General features: G+C 34.6%; 3 protein-coding genes across 9 annotated transcripts; 2 read left to right on the top strand and 1 right to left on the bottom strand.

Annotated features, from left to right (window-relative positions):
• The first annotated feature begins 2872 nt into the window (after nt 1-2872).
• On the top strand, nt 2873-8607 carry LOC132161840 (F-box/LRR-repeat protein At3g26922). 3 transcript variants are annotated; one of them, XM_059572040.2, is made up of 4 exons: nt 2873-3047; nt 4432-5453; nt 6899-7096; nt 8143-8607. In XM_059572040.2, exons 2-4 carry the CDS (start codon nt 4455-4457, stop codon nt 8422-8424), a joined length of 1479 nt encoding a protein of 492 aa, XP_059428023.2. In that variant the 5' UTR covers nt 2873-3047; nt 4432-4454; the 3' UTR covers nt 8425-8607. The 3 variants fall into 3 exon arrangements, with proteins under 3 accessions (XP_059428023.2, XP_059428024.2, XP_059428022.2); XM_059572041.2 differs by having other exon boundaries at nt 4440-5453; XM_059572039.2 differs by lacking the exon at nt 2873-3047 and adding an exon at nt 3063-3242.
• Nucleotides 8608-14329: 5722 nt separating this feature from the next.
• LOC132162057 (senescence associated gene 20) lies at nt 14330-15211 on the top strand. The gene has a single exon (XM_059572304.2). The coding sequence runs from the start codon at nt 14346-14348 to the stop codon at nt 14841-14843; it is 498 nt and encodes a 165-aa protein (XP_059428287.1). The 5' UTR covers nt 14330-14345; the 3' UTR covers nt 14844-15211.
• Nucleotides 15212-16678: 1467 nt separating this feature from the next.
• LOC132162641 (uncharacterized) lies at nt 16679-19700 on the bottom strand. 5 transcript variants are annotated; one of them, XM_059572923.2, is made up of 2 exons: nt 19445-19700; nt 16679-18748 (listed from the first exon to the last, which is right to left on the bottom strand). In XM_059572923.2, the coding sequence occupies exon 2, from the start codon at nt 18510-18512 to the stop codon at nt 16812-16814; it is 1701 nt and encodes a 566-aa protein (XP_059428906.2). In that variant the 5' UTR covers nt 18513-18748; nt 19445-19700; the 3' UTR covers nt 16679-16811. The 5 variants fall into 5 exon arrangements, with proteins under 5 accessions (XP_059428906.2, XP_059428905.2, XP_059428902.2 ...); XM_059572922.2 differs by having other exon boundaries at nt 16679-18753; XM_059572919.2 differs by having other exon boundaries at nt 16679-18770.
• Nucleotides 19701-21167: the final 1467 nt, after the last annotated feature.

Raw genomic sequence — 21167 nt, forward strand, 5'->3', positions numbered from 1 at the left:
TCTGAACCGTACCAAGTGGAAGCCACCAAAGATCCAAAGCGGATGGCCAATAGTCTTTCTCCACGTCAGAGAAGTCATGTGCTCAAGCATCGATCGGATTGCACGAAAAGAAAGTAACGCTTGAGCAAGACATGCAACTATTTTATTACATTGCTATATTATATGTTTTTTTTTTTTTTTTTTTTGGATTTTGCGCACGTATTATATATGTATACTGAATATTTAGGTATTTTTGGGCAAAGTTTTTTCTGGGTTGAAGATATTTTTAAAAAAAAAATTAATTTATTATATTGATATTTGCTTTTAGGGCATGTGATTATTATATACGTTTTTAATAAGATTAATCAAGTATTTGATTTTCAAATGCAAATTCTTGCGTTCAAGTTTAGAAGAATTTCTTTAATTCAGTTTAAAGTAAAACTTGTCCTATTTTTTATTGAACTTATAAGAACTTTTATTTGTATTTTATGGAGCTATAAATGCTACAAGTTGAAGCTATAAATGCTACAAGTTTCTCTTATGTCTCTCTAAGAATAATGTAGCTCTTAAAATCATCATTTAGTTTGTAATTAATTATTATTGAATTTTGATCAAATTATGATTTTAAAAGCACCTCATTTTTTTAGGGACATAAAAGTGATATAAGAGAGACTTCTAAAATTACTCATAAACTCATTGTATATATGCGAATTGGATCCTTGACACCCCACACATTCCTCGAAACTATCTTGACCGTTTAAGGTAACACGATTAATTTGTTCTTCATTACATTGCCAATTTGGAATTAATCCGTCAAAAAAAGCAGCATGGGACGCCCTAGGAAAAGAAACTCAATTATGATATCATAGGTAGTCGCCTTCCTTATCGACTTTACGATCCTATAGATTAAGTTTTACTATAATCTCTCTTCTTTTGTGACAGTTAAATTACCATTCACTTAATTTCACTTACCGAACATAGATGTTGACGGGAAGGACAGTAAAAAATGAAATTTTACTCACATTTTTCTCTTTTTGTTGCATTCTCTCTCTCAAATATCCAACTGACTTAGTTATTAGGGTTTTTTTAACTGTTTCTCACCATCTGGCATGACCCCGTAATTTTTCCTTGTTTTGCAGGTGGTCCATCGCCATCCCGGCATTCGAAATGATATATCAACATTTTATATTTTAATTAAAATTATAAATATAATAATTGAACGTCATATTAATGATTTTTATAATTGGCATATTCAAAAAAATATATAAAATGACATTACCCAATTGTAAAGTATTAATAGAACTCAAAGCGTGGGTTGCGATTAAATTAAAAAAGAAAAAAGAAAAAAAGAGGGTTCCTGTCCCGGCATCCTGGAACAGCTAGACATAAGAAATGGGTCAGACAAAAAATGCAGAAGATACTCGTATCCAGGGGAACCTCGATACTGCCCAGAAGTGTAATACTAAATTCCAAGAAGCCATTTGCTGAATATTTTCATATTTATACCTATGTACGTTTCAATATCCAGCAAAGATTTGGATGTCGAATATAATCTGATTTGCTACATTGTTAATTGAAAGAGCTCATAATATCCAATTAAATATGAGTAATGAATTGAGCAAATCATGGATTGCGTATCAAAGAAAGATACAGAGCTAATGATCTTGTTGTACGAAATATTGTATTGTATAAGAATGTGTGTTTGGTCGTGCCATAAGATTGATTATGGCCCTTGCCAGTGATATAAGATTGATTTGTAAGTAATTCAAAAAAAAAAAGAAGAAGATTGATTTGTAAGAACAAATGGATGGAAATTGATATAATTGTATGAATTGGAGAATGGCGATGTAAATGGATTGAATGCTTAAGGAATTGAAATGAAAAAAGTGACAGATTTAGACCATTTCGAGTATAATCAAAACTCCTCCTACAAAACCAAGCTAGAGCAATTTTTATTTACAACAATTAAATCTCAAAATAAGAATTTTTCTAACCCAAACTCCATTGAAAAGAATTCACTGATTCTATCAAAAAAGAAAAGAAAAACGAATTGAATAAATCAAAACAGCAATTTGAAGTTTCTGTTGGTTTTTCGATTGCTGTTTTGATTTATAGTTCACGTCGGAAAACCAATAGAAACTTCAAATTGCTGTTTTGATTTATTCAATTTGTTTTTCTTTTCTTTTTTGACAGAATTAGTAATTTTGGAAATTAAATTTTTACGTCTTGATCAGGGTTGTCGGCAAAGAAGTTTTGCAGTAAGGGGCGGCGTCATGATTTGCCTTCCATGCCTGCTAGTGGAGGCACAAACTTGGGTGAAGAAGCTAAAGAAGCATGACACCCGTGAAGAAGAAAAAGAAGATGACGACATATCGATACTTTGGTAGAGTTAGGTTTTTTTTAAATATTTTACTTGATGTGTTTAGCTTGGAAAAAAGCTGAGGTGGGAGTAGTTTGCATAATAATATGACTTGGAAAATTCAAGTGAGCTTTTTAAAAGTTATAAATAAATATGACATGTGTCATAATTTTATTGGATGTGATGTGGCACACTAACAGAATCCGTTAAGTCAATGAATGAAATTTAACTAGGGAATAAATTGTAAATCAAGTAAACCATAATGACTAATTTTACATTTTTTTCTTTATATTATACACACAAGCCCAATTATTTTAACAAATCTAACAACTCAGCCCATGTGTAAGCCCAAGCCCATTATTCATGCTAACGGCCTTCAGCAACGCTTGCATCATAACTTATTAACAACCCACATGCCTCTATAAAAAAAATTTAATTTATTAAAAAATAAAAACCCTAAAAATTCAAGAAAAACAAAAAAACAAAACCCCGCGCAGTGCCGCTGAATCATTTTTGAGTCTTTCAAATCTCTTATTTCCCTCTCACTCTCAGTTTCGTCTTCCACTCTCCCCGCGGCGTGAGACCGAAGCCCACAACCGTTGCCTAGCCTTCCTCTCGGCGCACTCGTCACCGACGCCAACTCGCTGGCTCGCACCCCTCTCTCTTCGCCTTCTGATCTGATATTCTCGCAGTTCCCTCCGTCCTCCAGGTTCGGATCCTAAGCTAATACTTTTGTTCTTTTTTCTCACTGTTCTAAATCTTGATTTTGATAGCGTCAGAGAAATCCGCCCCCGCAAATCTCAGAAAGAAAAAGCCAAGAACGAAAACATTATGAGTGATAGTATTGGCTTCCTGCCTAGAGATGCTTATAAGTTCGAAAAGACTTGTCCATTTAGGCTTTCTGGTTAGAACCATTATCTAAATTTGCAATATATACTAGGGTTGCTATATATATATATAGTCCGGATTTTTTCTAGGGCTGAATTTTATGGAGTAATTTTTGTTTAGTTATATATATTGGTCGCTTTTCATTTAATTTTTGTATAGTGATATCCATGAACATGTCTTATTCTGGGTTAATATTTGTTAATTCTTTAGGTATGTACGCTTTTCTGCCTTTAGATATTTGTCTTTTCGGAGATTTCATATACCCCTTGGTTCCGCATGAACCAAATTTATTTCCTCATCCATTTGTTCAACAATTACATGAACACTGGATATCGAAAATTGTGACATAGTGCAAGTCTGCAGACACACCCGTATTTTGCATTTCTTAGTTTCCTTTGCTTGCATACATACAAGAATAATAAAGATCATTTTAGACATACAAGAAATTAACGATAATTTCAATTGATGACTGAAAATTTAATATTCTTTCCCATATTTTTTTCTCTAGAATTTTAGTAAATAATGATTTTTGACCTTTTCACGCTTTATGTAGATAGTCTTGTATATTATTCTACATTTTCTCATATTACCACGTCTAGTATGAACTGTTTCTACTCTCTCTGGAGACCGTAACAAACTTAAATCCAGCTATCTTTCTTAGTTTTCTTTGATTGTTTGCATGCCAAGGTGCTCAAGCATATCTATAAACATATAACCAATAGAAGTCTCCTACTACCAAAACACCAACAATTTGGTGCATCTCTTCACCATATTTTATCTTGTTGCTTTTTTTGTTTGTTCCCCACCTATTGATTAGTACATGAACATGATCAATTTGGAATGCTTTATCGAGATGGTATATTTTATGATTACTCTAGAATTTTTGTTGGCAGCATATCTAATTTCACCTCCTGTTATTTGTAAAGAAATGCATTAATTTTAACGGTAATAATAGTAGTAATGTTGATGATATCAATGAGCTCTAGATCAAATGTCACCTTTTGCCCAATAAGAACAAGACGGAGGGTTAAGTTGTGAGTTTGAAACTCATTGATATCATCAACATTTCTATTATTATTGCCATTAAAATTAATGCTATTGAATTGTTGATGATATAATAACATTAAACTACAAAAGAGATAGCTTCTTTTGTTTTACATTTTCTTGAACCTTACAAGTAGTTATGTGTCCTTTATTTCTCTTAGTGAAACAGGAATATTTTATTATCATGGAAAAGCAGCCTAAACCAGTGGCATGCTCTTCTCTGTCTCAATCTAAAGGAAATCTTGTAGAGAGTAGTGACAGAATCAGCATTCTTCTAGACCGTATTGCTCTTCACATCCTTTCATTTCTCATGATGGAGGATATTGCACGATTGAGCGTAGTGTCAAAGCGGTGGCGAGCATTATGCATATCTATTCCATCCTTGACTTTTGATGGCATGAAATATGAACACAACCGTCGTAAACACGATTGCTTTATGGATTTTCTTGATAGGTTCATCTTTCGACGCAGTGAAATAAAGATGCCGCAGTTTTGTGTTCGTTGGATATCTGACAAGTGGTATCTGGAAGGATATCGTGTTCTCACATGGTTGCATTATGCAGTTAGGTCTAATGTGGAAGTGATTGATCTCGAACTCAATATACGCAGTGCAGGAATTCTTCAAATGCCACTTGATGTTTTCCGTTGTGAATCCTTGAGGTTTCTAACTGTGGATTTGCATGGACGGGTTTTGCAACTACCACCCTCAAATGGATTCACGAAGCTTCAATCATTAACTCTAAAACGTGTTCGAGTTCTTGACAAGCTTTTTGTGGAACATGTCTTGTCTTTTTGCGAGTCCCTTAATAAATTATGCCTTGATAATGTTACAGGGATAAGTAACATCAACATCAGGTCCTCATCTCTAAAATATCTGGAAATTAGGAGCTATGACTATAATGACCTCTTCCATATTGATGTCTCGGTGGAGCTACTTGATGAGTTGATAGTAGGCTGGAAATTTACTCCCTCTGGCGACAGATCACTGAAAATTGCTGCTCCCCACCTCAAATATTTGACATGGGATGGATTTGGGCCAGATCACTATGTTTTGGGGAACTTAGAGTGTTTACGTTCTTTTGCATTAAGTCTTGAAGAGCTTTCTAGCTCCTCGTACTTGGTGGAGTGTTTCAAGAGTGTGAAACGGATTGAAGATCTAGTGATACATGTACAGTGTCTTAAGGTAAGGAAACCCATGATTTCAAACTCTGATCTTCACCCACTTTGGTAAGAATTTCAATGCTGAGAACTTATCTTGCAGTGAAATGCTTGAGGAAATATAGGTTTTTCCAAAATTTGTTTGCTTGTGAGAGAGTATGTTGGCAGCCATCTTATTTATATGAGTAGGACAAAGCCATAACAAATAATTTGTTACAAGGATGTCATGGCTGAGTTTTTTGTAGAAAGCCTGTTATGGATGAGCCTTAGGGAAGTGGTCTATACTAATTACAGATAGAGATTGCTATGTTGGTGATGGTGAATTCATCTTTGTGTTAGAAACAGATATTTAAAAGTACATATGGAGCATTATATGATGGAAATTCATTTCAGGGAACTTTTGTTATTTTGGAATCAAAACCAGTTGGACAATTAGGTAAATTTTAGCCTGTTTATGTCACATAAAGGTCCTTCTGAAGGCACTTTCATCGCCATTGGGTGGTTGTTAAAACTTGGATTTTGTATTTGTTTGTTTATCATTGGAGTAATGCTATATATTATATTTTTATCTCACAATTATCCTACAATGATGATGTAGCAGCTTCAACCAACCATTGCGTTTAAAAAAAAAAAAAAAAAGGAATTGATCCAAGAGTTGGTTAGAATGGCCACATCATCATTGTGGGATAAAAATGTGATATATAACATTACTCTTATGTTTGAGCTTCTATAAAATTACAAAAATGTGAAAGTAACTATCATGTCTTATTGAGTTTATGGTTATAGTTAAATAAAATTGTAGATCGAGTCTACTAGATATTTACATGTAAACTATGTTCCTGAAAAGATTATAAGGATATGTAAACGGTATAATAGCATTTAACTATAGAGTAATAAAAAATATTAAAGAAATTAGGAAAGCTCAATATAATTGTTTACTGGTTGGGTAGAAACTATGGAGCCCAATGGCTTTATTAAACTTAATTTGGCTTTTATGGTTATGATATGGATCTGAGGGTGTGGAAAAACACTGTTTTCCCACACCCTCAGTGTGGAAATGTTTTCAGTCCTAACAGGTAATAAAATTTTTACAATCTGTAATATTCTTTTAACCAAGCATTAGGAAAATGGGATGATGATGACTTTCTTTTGTGAAATAGTTTTTTTGCAAGGACTTACCTTATGTATGTTTTCATTTACCCAAAAAATAATGAAAAAACTAGAGGAAAAAAATCACTTTTTATTGAAATGATTTGAGCAATAATATTTTCGAATTTATGTATCAAATAATGTATTTCTAGCATTCAATTTCTCCAGGGACATATAGAATCTTTTGGAAGCTAATTTGTACTTGGTTATTAATTTGATAGTTTTATTCACGAATCTGTTGTCTTCATTATTCTTCCTTGTTTCATGGCAAGGATGTCTGTTCAAATATCATTCTAATAATTGACATTCGTGATGTTGTAGGCATTACTAAAGGCAGGCATGCTGCCGATTCTTTGGGAGTGTTTACATAGTTTGCGTATAAACTTTAGCTCTTCAGATGGTATGGATGATGATCTAGTCCCAGCAATAGCCTTACTTCTGCACGGATTGTCTAATTTACAGGACTTGCACATAACATGTTGGAACGACCCTAAATGTGAAGCTTATTTTAGAGAAAAGGTACCCCATATGATGTCTTATGTGCACACGAACCCACGCAATGATGCATGTTAAAGTAGTTTGTATTCTTCCCGTATTTCTCTTTTATATTTCTTGTGTACTTGGGTGTGTGCTCATTTACTGACCATTAAAAAAAAAAAGAAAAGTAATTTGCAGTTCTTGTGTATCTTATTCATTAAAATTCCATTCTGAAAAATGGAAGATCTATAGATCTCCAATCACAAATAGAGCCATTTGGGTACCCAATAATGGGGTATTTCCCAAACAAGGACCTACTCCAAATTCATGGTTTCAATAATTCCTCTAAAAGACTTTGTGTTGTACTAGATCTATTACAGAAAATGGTTTTCAGTGAGTACATTGCAGTCAGAACTAGTGTTTTGGGACCTGAATGACATTGGTTGGGGATTTGAACAATCATAAATTTGTACTGAAGCTTTGAATAGTGTTCCTTAATTTGCTGAGGATTTTAGTTTTATTGGTTGTTATTAACACCATTGGTTGTGATTTAGAAGTGCTGAACCTTGGTAGAAGAGGGATTCTTATGAATTGAATGGCTGTGGCTGTGGCTGTGGCTGTGAATTAGATTTATTTTTCTTCCTCCAAAGGAATTAAAAAGGGGCATAGCAGAGGAGTTAGTAGTGACTTATGGTAAATTTTCTCTATTCTCAGAGTAGAAAGAGGTGCACATTTGGCAATTCTCATTGAGGTGGGGTGTATCTCTCACCTCCAACTGAAATTGTGGTGTCTATGTGAACTGAGATTCTTGGTCCCTTGGGTATATGAGAACAAAGCATATAGACTCTGCCAATCCTAGAATCTATTATTTTGTTGATAATTTCCAAACCCTTAATTGCATTTATGCTATCATAGATTGCTCATATTTTGTAGTGGCTTCTCATGACAGGCTGCCCAATTTGACCGGCCAGTTACAGTCACCCCCTCCCCCCAGTCAAAAAAAACAAAAAAAAACAAGTGACAGTCTGGTCTCAGAAACAGTAACTGGAAAAATTCTAACAGTCGTTTTATGATCTTTGTTTTTTTAGGCGAGACCATTGCCCGAGAAGGCATCTGGATTTAACACAACATATTGGGTATCCAAAAGGTTGACGAGTATTCGTCGTTTGAAGAGGGTAAAGATGGAGCTTTTGAAAGGGCTTCTTTATGGCAAAAATTCATCGGAGCTGCTAAAGTATATCTTCAAGCATGCCAGAAGGTTGGAGCAGATAGACGTTGTTTGTCCATCTTCCTGGAAATCATATATTCTTGCGAAGATCACTGAATGTGGGGTGGCTTCAACTGTTAGAGTTTGTGTCGTTTGTAAGTAGACATTTTATACGTCCAATGGATTTTTTACTATCATATGTGGAGATTCGAACTTGGGGTAGACGCTTAAAACTTGATTTTACATAAGACATGTTTGATAAAGTAATATTAAAAAGGAAATATGAGTCATATTTTTAACTAGTATAGTTTTTCTTTTTCTTTTTTTATCAAGAATACAAAGGTATAATTTTTGAGAAATGCTAAATTCAATGGCGATTTTCATTGTCATGTGTGAAAGTAAGCATTTGGGAGTTTGTGAAGTATTTCTCATTTTTTTAATCAAGACTACCATTTAAGGTATGGTGTTCTAGTGGATACAATAGGGTTAATGACATGAAATTATATTGATCTTTAGATTATTTTGACACAATTTGTTGCATCCAAATAAAAATAGGAAGGAATGGGAGAATTCTAAAGGAAAATTTTATATTTCATTTCTTGGTTCTTCTTTCATCTTTTTTATTTTTTAAAATTATTATTGGATTCATATGGGTCCTACACATGGACTCTACAAATCCAATGTGATTTTGAAAAGTGGGAGAATGAGAGAAAAACCAAAGAAGAATATATAAGAAGAGATCCGCTCTCACTTAATGTTTTTCCTAATTTATTGAAAATAGCGATAGTTTTTTGTCCAATTAAAAAAGCTGCATACTTGCAGTTCTCAAGGTTATTATTGTTAGTTTGGAAACCTCGAGGAAGACAAGGCAGTCTTCAATAATATCATATGAATAGCTTCTTTGGATTATTCTGAACTTGAGGGTATGAAATTTGGCTGCCTACCTTTAGCTTTTTGGGTTAAACATCCATATGCTGTCTTTAGCATGTGGTTTCTAGGTCTATGCATTGATTCATAGAGAAGAGGGAATTTACATGCTTGGACGCATGCATAATTGTGTGATCTAACTAAGAAGAGTTATATTTCAAGTTGGACTAAAGTGTGAGTGTGGTGATCCTATCACATTTATGTATACGAGAGAAAAAAAAAAAAAAAAAAAAAATTCAAATACAAAATACAAATTTATGATTCAGTTGATCAGATGGCGGAGTTCAGTCAACGAATACTTTTAGGGAGAGTTGCTAGAGGGGAACTCTCTAATGCTTAAGTTAATAAATAAATGGTTTGACGCTCCAAAAGAGTTTAGAATTTGTGTATGAAATTAAATGTTAGGTTGTGGCTCGAATGAAAATATCACTAGTTTATTGGTCGGTTATGGCCTGAGCCAAATTTTGCACCAAATTTTACACTTTGACAAGTTATGACCTTAGCTAGATTATATGCTTAAAATCATAGGCGGAATAGTTATCCTTGGCGCTACAATTACAACATTCTTTAGCTAACCATTATGCTGATGTAGTTGGTCGAATTATTTAGTTTTTTTTTTTTGGTTGAATCCTATTGCTTGTTCTTTGTTTTGTTCCCTTGCATTGGCCTTTGTGGTCTAGCCGAACTTGTTTGCTTTTTGGCTCAGATTGGAGATTATTTTGGAGTCGGAGTTTGGTTTCATTTGCTATAAAGAGTAGAAGATTAAGATAAAATATTTTTATGAAAAAAAAAAGTTTTTCTTCCATTTCAGCTGTTGGACTAATAGGCTTTGAATTATCACGAGTGGCTTTGACACTCCAAGCCTTCAAGGGCAATGAATCAACCCTTGTGGGTTTGTGACTTGACAACTAAGTAGATTGGCACCCAACACCTAACACACTCATTGGATCACTCCCTGACCCATCTCAATATTGCTAAGATCCTTTGTATAGACAGAGACTGAACCAACCCCATCATTGACTCCATTTTGGATTTTCTTTACTATATATTGACCATGACTCTAATAAACACCAATCAATTTTGGCTTTTAATTCTATTTTACAAGGTGGAGAATGGTCATGGGATGGAATAAGGGGGCTAGAGTAGCCCCCTTCCATGAAATTTTTCCTTCAATCTTAACCAAAAGTTCATGAATTATGCGGAATTATTAATAATTTGAGTAGAACCCACTAAAAAGTCACAGACCGACCCTCCAAGGCCTTGATTCTGATTTCGTCTCTACGAATGGTGTCACTCAAAACAAAGTCTTGATGTGGTTCTATAAGTTCAATTATAGAGGAGGCAAATCCTTATTAAAAACAAAATTGGTGAGACACATTTAGTGAATGAATTTTTTTTATTTGAAAAGTTTGGCTAAATTAGGATCCCAATCCCCAACAATTTTCTATTCAAATTGCTAGGAAGCAAATGTGAGAGAGTTTCTATTTAGAGCACTAGCAGCAGATGCCCTATATACCATTCTCTTCCCTATGTTTAGGGAAAATTAAAAAAAAATTACAAAAACGTACCCACATCAGAAGCCCTATATTTAACCTACACTAAGAGGTATCTATAGTGTTTTCCAATGCATTGAGAAACACTGTAGATACTCAATGCTTTATTAAATTATAAACAAATCATTCTCTCTCCTCTCTTTTTCACGCGTCCCCAACAATTCTCTATCCTCTCTTATTCTCTCCGTTGGGCGTTGGAACTGATTGCAATGATAAAGAAATAATATTTAATTGATATAGGGAAAAAGAAGAAAGAGAAAAAAATAATAATAAATATAAGAGTAAAAAATTGTATTTAATTGATATATGAAAAAATAAGGGAATAAATGTTTTTTTAAAAGGAATAAAAAAGTAGTTTTATTCTCTAAATTTAAGAAAAATGGTTGGAAATGTGCTGCTACTGTTCTAAAGTGGGTGGACTGCTCGAAACCTATTTGGACAAGTGGCCTCTACATAAAACTTTTTAGCAAAAAAGTTGCTGGGATTTTGAGCCATTAAAAAGCATATCGAGCCATATCTGATATCAAACCAATTTAAGCTTGAAAATGAAACTCCTCCTACCGAGAAGGCCACTCAATGACACAAGATGGTTTGAGTGGATGAAAATGGAGGTAAAGATGCAAATGCGATAAATGCCATTAATGCATATATCTCATTGAAGGGATCTTCCCTACTTCTACCGGACAGGAAGACTGAAAAATCCAGCAAAGCATGGAAGTGGCAAGTTCCCATCCATATGAGCTTTCAGTTCATTGTACACCCAATAATTTTGTTGTGTGGGGGCTTTACTTAGGTTACGAGAATGTCCAGACTCCATGTACACGAGGGTTTCTTGGTTGGATACAACTGTTGCTCTTAAATGCATGGCTACGTACACAAGATCATTGTCTTATAATATCTAGTAATTTTAATATGGAATAAGAAAGGGGACCATTCAAATGTCTATTCGCATGATTTGATTGATGGGTCATTTGCAATATTTTCGGGTGTCGGTTGACTGATTCTTCAAATTTTTAATAATTTGTTATTTGAATTGTTAACCATTCGGATAACAATTGTATGAGAATTCATATGAGACTCAAACAAGTGTATGGATAATTTAAAATTTGTTTGAATATGTTGGTTCCAAATCAAATTGTTAACCATTCGAATAACTCAACTGTTGAGGATAGAGGATAGAGCATGATTAGATATGACCCTGCTTATGAAACTTGGATTATTATGACTTTATTACGACACAAGTTTTTAAGTGATAAAACATTATAACATAAGAAAGAGTTAATTAGAAAAGAAGATAAGAAGTCATTCATTTCATTGCACGCGTCAAAGGCGTTCATTACAGTATTATTATAAGTTTTTTATAAATTGATGTGATAAATTATAATTGGCGATAAATTGAAAAAAAAAAGAAAAAAAGAAAAAGAAGAAGTTAGGGATAAAAGTGTCAGATCCCTTTCAAAGAGATCGGACGAGGCTATTTTGGGGACTTGGAATATACACTCACAGTGAAAGACGAAAGTGATGGGGTGGCTACCTCCATCGGTTGCTTTCCAAAAGGACGAGACATTTAAAACAGTCAACCTGCTAGCCTGGCATCTAGGAGCGGCAGCTAGGCATCAAATTTATTTTCGAGAAGATGACAAAACTCTCCCTCACTTTTTCCGCTTTACTCTTGATTAATCAATGCCCGTTTCTTTTGTTTTCTTTCCACTGAAATAGAAATTTTTGGAGTTTTAAGACGTACAGATTAGAGGTCGCTTTCATAACGACATGCATGAACTATTCTTATTACAAGAGTTGGGTGGAGCTATATATATTGTTTATTCTGAAAAGAAAAGACGGCAAATATGGCAAGCATGCTCACTTGGGTCAGATTTATATATTCACGACAATAACAAGAATAACAATAATGTTTATAATGTTACAGCAGCAAATATGGTAAGCAAAATTATACTAAAAAAAAAAAAAAAAAAAGGAGGAAGATAGGAAATAAACAGAATGGATGCATAAGGTGGGCAGAGATAACACTAATAGGATTCTCTCCATTTCAAAATTCTTCAATTTTCTCCATTTAGTGCATTTTGAAAGGTATTGCATTTAATGCACTACTATCATTAAAAATTTTAGACAACACTACCCTTCAAAATGCACTAAATGGAGGAAATGGAGAGAATCCTTTTCCCACCAAAAAATTAACCCTAGTTTGCAATTGTGAAAACGTTAAATGTTACGATTAAAGTATGAAATAAATTTTGTCGAGCAATCGATTCTGTATGTGGCAAGTTCAGAAAGACCCAAACAAACATTCCAGAAAAATCAATTTCAAGCATATACCTAAAGAACTATGGAATAATCGTATATATTTTATGGGGTAAAGATCAACAGCACGCGGCGTGCATTGCACGCCCGTGCTGTTGAACTTAAAAAAAAAAAAAAAAAAAATTTTTGCACTGGGCGTGCCACGCCCGCGCGTGCTGCCAATCAGTGCTCTATTTTATGATAACACTTGTGTTAAATTATCAATTTATCAGTTGTCCTATAAACTTAAGTTTTTAGGATAAATAGTAATTTAAGATGGTATCGGAGCTAAATGTCATGAGATTGAGCCTTAACTCCGCCAAATCACCCTCTATTTAAATGAAATACTCCACGTGTTGGGCATCTCTTGAGTTTGAGCCCACACGTGAAGACGAGTGTTAAAGTAATGATTATAACTCCGCCAAATCACCCTCCATTTAAATGAAATATTCTACGTGTTGGGCATCACTTGAGTTTGAGCTCACACGTGAAGACGAGTGTTAAAATAATGATTAAGTGATTAAATTTATCTCTTCCTATAAGTATAAGCTTTTGAGATAACTGATAATTTAACAATTTGCTCGATCAAGTAAGTGATAAAAGAAAAACTCTTTTAGTTTATTTATCTCATGAGGCATGATAAAGGCACAACTTTTGCTCAATTTTCCTCTTATTTTTTATTTATTTATTTATTTTAAAAAAAAAAATTCTGACGCAATAACATCCTAAAATACGAAATAAAAAAATGATCACGTAAGATGTTATTGCTTAAGAATTTTTTTTTTTTAATTTTTAATTTTGTTTTTAAAAAAATGACCACATAAAGAAAAAATTGGACCAAAGTTATGCAAAAAAGTTGTGCTTTTATCATTTCTCTTATCTCATTCTAGAAACTATCATCTTGTCTCTTGTCCCCAAAAAAGCACTGAGCTTAGTATTTATTTATTGAGAAATGCTATAATGCAATAAAAATGTTATTTTTGGCCCATAAAGTCTTAGGTAACAAGAGGCTATAAGCTCTATTCGTAGTTACTTTGATCTCACCTATTGATGAGCCTATGACCTCTTACTATTTAAGACTTTTATGGATAAAAAATAATTTTTTTATTGCACTATAGTATATCTCAATCCAAACCATATGATCTTCCATGTCATTGAAAGACAATTAATCACGACCACACACGTCATCTTCAAGCCATAACTCGTTCCACCAGCCCACCCTTTTGGCTTCTTCACTTCTCCTATAAATAGGCTCCACTCGCCATGAACACCTCACTCGGACTTCACTCTTTTACTTCCGGAAAACATGGCAGATGGTGAAATTCAAACGTTGGATCAGTCCAATCCAAAGGCCCGAGAAACGCAAAGAGAAACGGAAAACAAGGCAACCGTGAGCCTGCTTTACAAGGCGTTGGCGCATGGAGAAACGGAGGCGGTGGCGGGGCTCCTTGCAAACGACCTCGAATACTGGTTCCACGGGCCCCCACGGTGCCAGCACATGATGAGGGTGCTGACGGGGGAGTCGGCCGGCGGCAAGGAGTTTGCGTTTGAGCCGAGGAGCATAACGGCTATCGGCGATGACTGTGTGATCGCCGAGGGCTGGGAAGGCGCGCAAGCTTATTGGGTGCACGTGTGGAGTGTGAAAGACGGAGTGATAACGCAGTTCAGGGAGTATTTTAACACGTGGCTGACGGTGTGGGATCTCCGGCCATGGGAGGTTGGTCACGTGAGTGACGCACTTTGGCAGAGCCAGCCTCGAGACCTGTACAGTCGTTCTTTGCCGGGTCTTATGCTGGCTATTTAGAAACGAACCCACTTGCTGTGGCTGTGGGAATTATTATTGTATACAAATCAAATTGCAAATTATGTAAACAGTTAAATAAAAAAAAAAAAAAACTTAAAAAAAAAAAAAAGAGAGCTTGAATGGCCATAGCTTTGTGCTTGATCATCAGAAGAAGAGCAGAAAGAAACAGTAGAAAATAGGAGGGCGTGGGCAGAGAGAGAGAGAGAGAGTTGGAAGGAAGAGAAGTAATTGGGCTTAGCTAGACGTGCAAAGTGAGCTGGACCTAAGAAACTGGCGAGTTAAGTTAGTATAATTGGGCTAAAATAGCTTTTAGTCTTTCAACTTGTAAAATTGATTCAGAAGCTTGTTGGGCCATCCTCAAATTGCAACACGTTCTCCATTTTCATATTCAATTCTATCTTCTATATTACATTTTTCACCATTAACATCACTTCCACACACTTTTCTCTTTAAAAAATGAAAAATGATTTGTGTTAATATTTTGCTCGTATTTTTTTCATATCATCTTACAAATCAACCATTAAATTTGTGGATTTACGTGGATTTTACAAATCTAATGGTTGATATATTAAATTTGTAGATGAATATATCATTTTTTTTCAAAAATAGTAAACAAGTGTTTCAAATTTAAAATTTTATCTAATTGTATTTTTTTTTTTTTTCGTTGTTCCATGTCATTTGGAATTTTAGTTTATGGTCTTGTTTGGTCTGTAATTTTATAGTAATGGGGTCTGATTTATGATTTGGGTTTTAGATGTTTTGGTTTATATTTCTGATATGTACATAGTGTTGTGAATTTTATGTTGATCAAATTTACATGCTCTGCTTGCTTCTTCTTCTTTTTTTTTCATACGTTTGGTACTTGTTTTAAGAAAAACATTATTCGATGTGATGTTAGGAATATATTTTTTATATTTTAGGTGTAGTTGGACACAAATTTCCTCCAAACTGATTTAGAGAAAAAAATTTTCAACTTACTCTAATAAATGCCAAATATCATCTAACATGTTTTGAGTTCCTAAAAACTCAATGTTAGGCTCCTAGGTTAATAGGAGGGTAATAAATGACTGCTAAGAATATTAAAAAAAACATGTGCATCTCACATGTTATAAGGAATTAAGATTTAGGATCCTTTCTATTTCATTTGAACTGAAGAGTGGATGTGTATTTTTGTCCCCTCAAAAAGTGAAAAGATAAAAATATCCCTTCACCTATAACTAACTGGATATTATCCAATTCATTTGAACTGGAAAGGATCATGTTCCATGTTATAAGACAATCGACATTTATTAGAGTAAGTTGAAGAATTTTTTTTTTTTTTTTTTTTCAAGTGTAGTTTAAGCTAGTCCAGTAAAGGGCACAAATTCTTGTAAAGGCACGAAGTCATCTCCATGCAGGAGATGATTTTGATTTTTGATTTCCCTAGTAATGCAGGAGGTTTTTCAACCACAAGGGTATCATATCAAAATTTGCTCCTCTGATTTATAGAATCACAGTATCACACCACATAAATGATAAGATAAAAGATCTGACTCTTCACATTCCAAAATCAAATTATCGTTCTAATTATTATACCATGTAAATAAATAGAATTGAATCTGTGGTTGAGCTTTGCCCTCTCTGTTTGCATCTTAGATCATCAAAGATATAAGATGCCAAAAGAGAAGCCTCTCTGCTGATTCAAAATCTCACCAATAACCATAATGGTATGCAAGCATAGGAGACATAAGCTGAAGACAAAAACTTGGTACCCATGCTCATATGCAGACTTGAATCCAACTCCAAGTAAAGGGCATGTCGAGGTACACTGTACACATGCTAGAAGAAATGAATGCAAGAAGGTGCAACAAAAAATTGGATAAAGAATTGACTGTAAATACTAATACTACATGAAAAAAGCATAAACGCTACAGCATTTGAGTCTCTCCTGAATGCCTGAAAAGAGTTTCTTCTGATCATGTTTTTTGGTTAGTCTTCTCTCTGCATGGATGAAAGATCAGGTGGCATCATAAAATTGTCTAGACCTTCTGCAGAAAACTCCTGGACCATGGGAAGCTGCCCATTGGGACTATGATGATAGTTTGAGGAGTTTTCAGTCCTGAGCTTAGACAACCTAGAGTTGTTCCAAGGTAAAGAATTAGGGTTGGATCTGAATCCAACTACACCATCTTCACGCCGTAAAGGGGAAAGTGGCGGCTGGGTATTCTCATCCTTCTGTTTTTGGCAAAATTTATCTTCCATGATATCATAGAAATCAGCTGTTCTAACTTCCTGAGCAAGAGCGCACCAACAACAGAAAAGCCACTCTGCGCAATCTGCAACTGCTGGTTTTCCACAAAAAATGTTATTTGCAGGCAAGTTGAATCTCTTCCTCATTTGGATCCTCCAGTATCCGCCATAGAGTAAGCCAAACAAACAGAGCACGACACCAGTTAATCCTAAAGCTTCCCTGACAATCTCATCATCAATGTTGATGGCAGCCAAATTGAATATCCAAAATGGAGCCATGCAAAAGAGGACAAAAGTTGCAATATGAACATACATATTCCCAAACCCAAGTCTTTCCATATTCCACCCAAATACACAAAAACAACAGAAAAGAGAAAGACAGCCTATGGAAATGTTGTCCCAAACATCAAATAGACCGCCTTGCCATTTAGGTGCATATTCAACAATCCTCTGCTCATTTCTCAAAGCAAATGAAAATCTTTTTTCCATAGAATTCCTCCTTGGATGGCTGAGCTTAGTACTGCCATTAATAAGAGTTTGAACCTGTCCTTCCTCATCAACTTCAGAGACATACTCCCTCCCAAGGGGACTTACAATAGAGTATACACCTGCTATTGCTGGAGCAGCAATCGCAACAGAGAGACAGATACCGACACCCACAGCAGGTCGGTTGGATCGTTTGTATCCCAAGTTAAGGCCGCATAAGGCATATTGAGCAAAGCAATTTAAATGGAGTAACACAACTACCACCATCATATGGGCCCATTCATATGGCTTGTAAGTACCATTCTTGCAGTATATTTTTCTGAGCGCAGAGATATCCTTAGACTTCCACCTGCAGAGAAGCACAAGGTGGTGGAATCGCTTTGGGTGCTGATACAGACACATGAGAGTGAAAAGAGCATTGAGGATTTGATTATTGACCTCAAACCAGGTATTTCTTTGTGACTTCTTTCGTAGGAGACCATTTAACATACCTGTCATAACGAGAAAAAGGATTGCTCCTGAAATGGCAACACAGATTATCCATAAAAGAAGGGCCATGTTCAGCGGGTTCCTAATCCATTCTTTACAGGCTGTCCTCAGAGACTGCCAATCAATCTTATGAGCTAGAACCCCACTGAAACGTTCTCGGAAACCTTGGCTAGTGGAAGAAAGTACAGAACGTGAGATTTCATCTTTTTCCTCTGCAATCTGATGGAATTTAGCTGATGGGGAAGCTAAATTACCACTGGAGCTGTTTTTCACCAAGCGCAATCTACTGGGAATAATTGATAAAATGTCCTTATTACCTTTTGTAGGATTTTCATCACTCAGTAGTCCCTTCCGAGATGTTGAAACATGCAGAGCTCCGTTTCCATTATAAATGTACTGGGTTGGACTTGAGGTTGATTCTTCCTGAACCGCAGTAAAGTCTTCCCCATTACTAGTTGGAATCATTTTACTGCCAAATTTGATTTTTACAAATATCTCGGATTTCAAAAATTCTAAAATCAGAAAGCCTACAAACCACTGCAAAAGACTACACCGTGACGCCAATCACTGAAGAAATCCAGAATGCTAAACTACACTGTTCAGATTCAGAAAATACGCGAGGAAAATTTCAGATTGTCACTCTTTGTGGAGAATCAGAAAACATAAGACGGAACCAGCTCATCTAGGAAATACTGATGCTACTGTTCTGATAAACAAAGGAACCTGATGAAATATTTGAAGAAAAAAGGAATGCATTTAGTTGACTCCAATTTAAAAACTTCATTTCTAACTCCAAGAAGAACACAAGCAGAACATGATTGATATATATAGCATGCAAGTTGAATTCTGATAACAAAAATGTTGCAATATTTCAAGTACAACTTTAGAACTCAACAAGGTAAGTAATACAAAGACCTGGGGTTCTCCCACCTGACCAGCACATACTTGTTGTCTAACACCTTGTGAATAAAAGGAGACTCATAGTTGGTCATCATAAGACCTAGTTCACAAACAATCCTTCAGGACTACGTGAAAATCCCAAAAAAGTGATACAGAAAGAACATAATTTCTACTTGTTTCATTCCAATTCCGACAGAACCCACCACAAAGCAACAGAATTCTTTTTGTTTTTTCATATATCCACAGCATGATGCACAACCATTCTTATTAAACAAATAGAAAGTTTCAACGAAACAAAGGATAACCAGATAAGCAACGAATCAAACTACGAATTACAACCCATTAAAGAACTCACTTTAAACCGAATCTATATCAATTCCAGCATTCTTGTGAAAGCCCAACCCCAGAACCAAAGCAACAAGTAGAAACTGCCATATTTCGGTCGACCCAGAAAAGAAACAATGATAATCAAGAAAATTGGGAAAGGTAAACAGTACCTCTGAACGGTGGATCAATACCTCTGAATGTTCTTCTTCATCCATCGACCATCGTCAAAAAGCTTTAGCCGCGTCTGGTCATCGGTAGATAACGACGCGGCGTTGAGTCTTTTGGAGTTTTACTGATTCAACTTTGCAAAAGCGGGACAATTGCCGATGTTTCTTTTCTCCTTAATTTCTTTGGTGTTTTCTTACTGTGTCAGCATTTGGAAGATTCTCAGCACTCCAGACGAGACTAGTCCTTCATTTGCTTTTTCTTTTTTCTTTTTAGCTCTTGGCTCTTCTTTTCTTGGTTTTACCGTTCTGGATAACATAATATATATATATATATATATATATATATTATATAATTTTTTTGAATAAATCTATGGTAAAGTTGTTAAAATTTAAACTATTACTTTTAATCATATAATTCACATTAAAAGGGATACAATAGGTTAACAAAAGTAATGCATACTTATATACTCGCCAAAAAAAAAAGAAAAAAAGCATACCTATTATGAAAAAAATATGTGAAATATTTAAAGAAAAATAATAATTAAAATTCTAATAGCTACTTTATTTCCTGGGTTGAGAGTAGGCAATTAGCCAAACAAAAGTTCTGCTACTTTATTAACTACTAAAAATAATACCAAAAGTTAGATTCGAGAGCGATTGATCTTCCAACAAAATAGTCGATAAAATCTTGCAGTTGGTGCGTAAACGAATCTGGAGGTAGCTTTCACTTTTCAGTTACATGAAGGCACGTCTACAAGAGGAGTCCTGTTATGCGGCTGTCTTTTAGGACATATATTAAAAAATAATAATAATAATAAAATTTTGTATTTGTTTTTATTTTTTTTTGGTTAGTTAAATTTTTATAAGTTAATATTTAATTTTTAATGCCTCAACACTTATTTTTAGATTCAAAATTAAAATCTAGGGGTGAAAGGTTAACCCTTTAGGTTTGTATCACCTAAAAGAGATTTAATTATCCTAAATTTGGTGCTAATGCCTCAAATTTGGTGCTAATACCTCAAATTTAGTGTTAATATTTTAAATTGGGATTTCCCTTTAATATCTTTCTTCTTCAATTTAAAAAAAAAAAAAAAAAAATTGGCCATGTCAGATTTGGCCGGCGCTAGGATGACTCCAAGCTGTCGAAAATCTCAACTCCTACAAGAGAGACAAAGACTTACCGCTTAGAGTGGAGATTTTCGGCTGCCAATAGTCAGCCAAACCTCTGCCAAGTGAGATTTTATTTTTTTATTTTTTTTTATTTATTAAAAAAGAAAGAGGTTATGAGGGGATTATAAATGACTGAATTTGAGGCATTAACACCAAATTTAACATATCCGAATCCGGATTAATCTTCCACCCCTATGTTTTAATTTTAAATCTAAAAATAAGTTTTGAGGCATTAAAACCCAAATATTAGCTCATCAAAATTTAGCTAACATAAAAAAATAACAAAATTTTTATTTTTGTTTTTTATTATTATTTTATTTTTTAGAAGCAGCCACACGTTTGGACGACGCTTGCTGCCTCAATTTGGCAGCCGCATAGACGGATTCTACCGCTTATGCATATGGTTAGCATAGTTAATGATATAGGCGATTAAGATAAAAAAAAAAATAAATAAATAAAAAATGCTTGAGATAATATAGTTATTACTGCAGCACCAAGTGACAATTATCACGTTAATCATTACTTAATTAAATTGACAAATTAAATTTCTTTAGAG

The sequence above is a fragment of the Corylus avellana genome, chromosome 10 (genome assembly GCF_965113065.1).
Source record: "Corylus avellana chromosome 10, dhCorAvel1.hap1.2, whole genome shotgun sequence".
In the NCBI taxonomy this organism is placed as follows: domain Eukaryota; kingdom Viridiplantae; phylum Streptophyta; class Magnoliopsida; order Fagales; family Betulaceae; genus Corylus; species Corylus avellana.